Here is a 6580-nt window from a genome sequence, read left to right on the forward strand (position 1 = left end):
ACCCTTGATCTAAACCTGCGGATGTTCATGTCATCGAAGCCTTTACCTTGAACTGCAGCACAGTCGTCAGTCTGATGGTTGCACACTTCCTGTCTCCCGAGCCTCCCGCTTGACTGAAGGGCCCATATACAAGTGATGCCACTGGATGAAGAACTAGTTCTACTCGTTCAGGCCCAATAACACACTGAAGTTTCAAACTCTCAGACATCAGAAACACAACGAGACACCGCTTCGCTGCTTGGACCTCTATATAGGCAAAAAGATACAAATTTGTTGAAGGCATTCTATTAATGTAGTCACCCTGACAAAATATGAAGTATTCACTCCACCCACACATAAACACCCACACACGGGTATTGAGGTTGTAAGGTTACAAAAACACTGTTAATTCAGGCACACATGGAGTTGCAAAGCGTAATTCATTTCACTTACTACAAAAATAATATGCCTTATTTGAAGTCATTGACCTCACGGAAAAACTTAGGCACAGAAAAGGAAGGGAAAAAAGACAAAACTCCTTCAAAGAATTTGTCTGAAAGCATTTTAATCCTTATCTTGCTCTCATTTTTGATAACATGCATACATTACAGACACACATACAAAAAAAGTAATATAATTTTTCATTTCCTTTACAGATACATAAAAAAACTAAATGATACAAAACACCCTTCTCTAAACACGACAAAATGCCTAAAAGGGTGCAGTGTTAGATAGTCCAGGCACAGAAACCGACTTTTTTTCACTGATTGACAGACATTTAGATGAGCTACGGATGGCCAATGGTCTGATTTTGTACTTTCAGGTGCCACCGCTTTTCCTTCTCAAAAAAGGCATGTCTTGCACCTACACCCAACACAGTGACACATGGTGAATATGCTTAAACAAAAAACAAAACAAAAAAAAAACTGTAAGAAAAGTCTTTTCGTATTCACAATTTTTTTTTGCCTTGCACCACCGACGTCTGACTTTAACACATTCACGCCTTCGCAGTAGACGTAATGTTGGGTGGCATTTTTTTATTTTTTTTCACACCGCGACTGCCGGTCTGATTGCAGCCTAGCACTCTGCTGAGACGCCGGCGGTCACCGATCTGCAGTCACCCCGGGTGTTGATGGAATCCGGTATGAGGCGCGTGCGTTGTCCGCGTTTGGTATTCTCTCATATCCTTGGCACCTATGCTGGCTGTTCACCTGCTATGTGATTGGCCCCTCAGCAGCAGTCACAGCAGTTGCAGTCACACACACACACACACACACACACACACACACACACGCACGCACGCACGCACGCCACACACACGCCACACACACAGAGAAGAAGAAACGGGCGGAGGGGGGAGATAGAGCGAGAGAGAGAGAGAATGTGAATCTGAATAACAGATGCATTGACTGCAGAGAGGACTTGACAGAACGCCATCAGTGCTCCATGGCGTTCTCCTCTTCCTCATCACTGCTGTGAATGAAGTCATCAGCTACATCATCTATGGGAGGACCGTCTTCATCATCATCATCATCATCCTCAGCAGCACCCTCGGGCCTCAGCTCCGACAGCAGCTGTTCCACGTGCTCCAGCATGGGGGGGTCGTCACAGCGCAGCTTCGCGTACAACTGAACACACACAGGCAAACGGGAACCCATAAACAGCTATCCGAAAGGGTCAAGGAAAACGTTCATAGATCTGAGAACAAGTCACTTTGTAAAGCTTTTAAAATCCACATTCAAATCGACAAATAGAGAATGTGTTGAAAGGAGCCTTACAACTTGTACAAAGCTTATTCAGCTGTTTTGGATGGAGATGAGCGATGTGAATACATGCTACTACTAATATCAAACATGGGTAGCTCTTAGCCATGTTCATTTTGTCAAAGTAGTTCTCCGAAAATAAAGGTTGGAGACCCCTGATTTAAATCTACATAATATTCCCAGTGTAATAAAACTAAGAAATAAACCTTATAAGCAAATAATATTACAACCAGCCAATAACGTAATAACATATTTGATCATACAGTATGTGATAATGTGATGGTTCATAAATTGTATTATGTTATTGGCGATTTATCACATTATGGTTTTTATTACATTACAATTACTAAATTTTTGGCAGTTATGATGTTATTGGCAGCTACACACATTGATTGGAATAAAACTGTATTTAACCAAAAAATCATACATGTATAACTTCAATACTGAACTTTATACAACAGTCCGGTCGAGCAATTTATTATTTCTTCATTGGACGAGAGCCATTCTATGAGTCATAATGAGTGGGGATCTGCCAGCACAACACCACTCAAGACTTCCAACTGCTACTAATCACTCCGCCAATGATACATTGTAACTGTTAAAGCTACACCAACAGTCCATTCATTCATAAAAAAGCATCAGCGAGAGAAATTAATTAACTCACAAATTAAGCAATATGGCATTTTCAACATAACATTTGATTTGATTTATGAGTCCGATAATGAGGAAAGGGAGACAGAGAAGAGACAGGACAGTCCATCTGGGCCTATCTCCAAGGGTGTCTCTTTAAGTCCCGATGATCTGAACGGTATTGAGAAAAGCAGGTATGAACTAAATACTACAAGGTGGACTTCGAGGACTTCGAGGACCGCTAACTGTTTTTGTGTCTGGCTCAGAGAACAAAAGCTAAATATCGATGTGCAAATCAACATCTACAAGTAGCCTAGCCACTCTCCACTACAACTGGAATGTTGCCTGACAACTCAATGCAGCTCTAGCTGGAACTGTTTTTGTGGCAGAGATGGTCTGAAAAATAATTAAAATAAACACGCTAAAAAAAGCATTTTCTGTAAACTAAATGAGTTGCCATTAATGGTTGTATAAATACAAATGTGACACTGGTGGTCACTTGTGGTCGTGATGTTAATAAAGGATATCGGCACTGCTGTGACTGCCTTCGGCACTTGGCTTTTGGCCTTTGGTACCTATGGCCGAATTACAGCCGCGGCGACATCCTTCACTAACACCACAACCACAAGTGTCATATTGCTTAAATAAAAACTGGACTTGAAATGAAACTACTGAAAATAAAAATAAACAAAACTAAATTATTGAGAAAATTATAAAATAGCAAAAAGTGGTCAGTTGCAGCCTTACTTCACTTGAAATGTACTGTAGTTGCTGTAAAAAGTAGTGTGTGTGAGGTCAGTTAAGAATCAGAGTATTATCCTGGGTCACTTTTATGTGTGACAGATGGCTATGTGAGTACATACACACATACACACACACACACACACACACACACACACACAGTCTCTGAGGTCATGATATTTTGTGCAATGCCTATGATCAACATTCATTATCCTTAAGGTGCTTCAATAAATATAGACTCATTAAAATGCCATGAATGAACAACCACAACCACACACACACACACACACACACACACACACACACACACACACACACACACACACACAGCTGTCCTACTTCAAAGCCCTGTGTGGCTACACTCAAATGTTTTATATCTAATGATGTGTGATGATTAGTGAGAATAATTAAAAGCAGAGCCCATACATAATGCCTCCTTTGCCCAAAAACACACTCACGTAGTGTGTGTGTGGGTGTGTGTGTGCATGTGTGCGTGCGTGCGTGCATATATATGTGTGTGTTTGCACACACGCATCCTTGTCTACAAAAAGTTTGTGCCTGTAGCAGCCCTCGCGTCAACCTTTGTGAAGCACATCAATACTTCACTACTGCCAATCCAAAGCTGTAGCAGACCAATCTGACTGGTGGAGTGCTAGCCTTTGACTAAACATTATCTTGCATTAGTATTAGCTAGCCTGGGTGCCAGCCGAACTTATGCCCACCCACAACATTTGAGGTCGGGAAGTTCGGTCTGGCATTGCTCCATTGTGGCAGCCTGACTGACTCCGCCTGTCTACGTACGTACTTCGGCTAAATTTCTTTTCCCTACAGTACTCCGTCTGGAATAGCTTGATCCGCCCTCGTTTACTCCAGCAAGAGCACCTCCGTCTAACCAGTGAACAGAGGGCATTCCTGAGAGTGATTACATTTAAATAGCAAGCCTAACATTATCGTTGTGTCCCCCGTGGTTAACATTAGTCATTGCCAAATGTTAGTGATTGAACTCCAATGATTTCAGACAAGCGTCCACCAACCAGGAAATACACGTTTGCCAATGGATCTAGGTCAGACTCTCTGCAAAGTTAGAGAGTCATGGTTTCCAGGCTACCGTTGCGGCGCAACTACTGTATGCTTGAACCAGAGCTTTTCAGACCAATCAAATTGTCAGGGCGGGCTTTATATGATGATGTACCGATCAACAGTAACAAAATCAACCACGTCACCAAAGAGCGCTTGGGTTGAATTCGTTTACAAAAAAGATGCTGCTCTGATTGGTTGTAGGTCTATCCAATTGAGTGAAGAGGCATTTCTTTCCTGGTTTGGTTGAAACAAGGAAATATGGAGCAGTATCAGACTCAAATTCTGACTTCAGCGATGTACGTTATAAACTCACCCTGATAAACTATCCTAACATATTTTTGCTAGAACTAATAGACTACCGTAAAGTTGCTGGACGTATGTCATTTCAGGTTTCCCATTCACTTTTTGCTTACTGTGTTAACGTTAGCTAGCTAGCTAGCTAGCTCGGTTGGTTAAACGGGCGAAAACAAGTAATTTATTCCGTGTCACTGTTTCATTGGCATCACACACAAGGAATGACAATAAAATAGTGCACAATATATATTTATGTCTATATTGTCTAAAACTAGTGCCATTTTGTTCTATTGATGAATCCTTTTATGATTAATCTTAGTAACTAGACAATCTTTTAGGCTCTGAAGTCTGAATCTCTTAACGTCTTCCTCACACGCAGATGGTACCCTGCGTCTGCGTTGTTTCAGTTATGTTACGAGGCACTTTTTAGACGGGACGGGAGCCAACTGATCAGTCCCACTACTTTTCTGCTGATGGTCGGCCGTCAGCTTGGTGTGTCCTGGCTTTAAGCATGTGTGCATGTACACGTGTACCATTACAGAGTGTGCATGTCCATGCCTGAGAGAGCGTCCCTTCAATTGACCTTGGATCTGGCCTACTTAACTGTGCTCCTAATCAAACTGAAGCACACTAATTCGGACCACTTAAAAAAAAGAGCTGAATCCCTAATGAAGCACACTAATCCCGAACACTAAATGGAGGCAGTTAAGTGAATCTGCTGCAGAAGTGCACTACTTTTAGCTGCCTTTCCCTCCCCAGAGGCTCTCTTTAATAAAGCATTAGGGCTCCATCAGATCAGTGCGCCGCGTCTAGCAGTCTCCTCCTCTGTGTCTCTCTCCTCCTCAACTTCTCTTCTCCTCCTCTTCCCCCATCCCCATCCCTAATCCATTCCTCCGCTTAGGATATTCCTCCCTCTGTTCCTCTGTCCCTTTACACACACTCTCTCTCTCTCTCTCTGCTCTGTTGTTTTTCATTTCATCTATGACTCATGATGGACCAAAAAAGAAAAACAGAGAAAATGAAAAAAGGAGAGAGGGTTTTTCCACACAGGGGCCGGGAAGGGAAAACCGAGAGAAAGGGAGAAGATATGAAAGTCTTGGGGATGTCGAGGGAGAGAGAGAGAGAGAGAGTAAGAGTGGTGAAAGACAAAAACAGAGAAGCAGGAGAGAAAAAGGGGTAAAAGAAAGCGCTAGAGGTGGTTTTACAAAAAGGCGACATTTATCAGGAACCCAAACACAGCAGAACAAACTCCTTGAAGCCGGACCCCTATCCGAACCAGAGGGAAATCAAAGACAATTGTCATTGGCTGCTGATGTGTTTGCAACAACGTTGTTTGTGCTGGCAGGGTCACAGCAATGCGGCAACAACATCATTCATTAAATGATGGCGTTGTTATGATTCCGCAACAGAATCAAAATCAAAACAACATTCCAACTGCGCAGCCATTATTACACTGTGTGATGTTTGGGCCATGATACTTTTTTCCAGCTGGGTATTTGAAATATTTAACAAATGGAACAATTGCCTACAAAGTCATATTTGGAGGTTGTTTTACGGTGTAATATTGTGGTGACAGACATGTTATAGATGAAGGAATGAATGTGTCTAAATTATAAAAAATAACTATTTCAGTCAGAGTCAGAGTCATCTCTTTCAAATCATTAGATCTCAGAACTAACATTAGCAACACAGGACTCATTTTGTCGTAACAAGCCCTAAATAATGTCGACATGGTGTGTGACCACCCCTACTTCTGAAAACTTCCATCTCTTTAATATGACAAATAAATATAAGCAGGATGCCTGTCTGGCACAAATGGGCATAAATAAATTAAAGTCGATGTAGTGCATTTCTTTTCAAAGGGGGCTACAAGCTTCATGCAGCTTGCTAAACACATTGAAACACTGTGTCTCAATACATCTCTGTTTCTCCACCACTGACACAATCACTGAACAGGATAAAAGTTAACTTCAGTTTTAATATTCTATCTTCTCTCTCTCTCTCTGTGTGTGTGTGTGTATGTATGTGCGTGTGTGTGTGTGTGTGTGTACACACTGTATGTATGTGTGTATGTATGTGCGTGTGTGTGTGTG

General features: G+C 41.9%; 1 protein-coding gene across 1 annotated transcript in view; it reads right to left on the bottom strand.

Moving 5' to 3' along the window:
- Window positions 1-527: 527 nt before the first annotated feature.
- Window positions 528-6580, bottom strand: part of si:dkey-12j5.1 (uncharacterized) — a 61356-nt gene continuing 55303 nt past the window's right edge. Inside the window, exon 11 of the mRNA XM_062539060.1 lies at window positions 528-1607. Coding sequence (XP_062395044.1) covers window positions 1416-1607 — 192 coding nt within the window. The 3' untranslated portion in view covers window positions 528-1415. The remainder of the gene's footprint in view (window positions 1608-6580) is intronic.

Source organism: Sardina pilchardus, chromosome 6 (assembly GCF_963854185.1).
Source record: "Sardina pilchardus chromosome 6, fSarPil1.1, whole genome shotgun sequence".
In the NCBI taxonomy this organism is placed as follows: Eukaryota; Metazoa; Chordata; class Actinopteri; order Clupeiformes; family Clupeidae; genus Sardina; species Sardina pilchardus.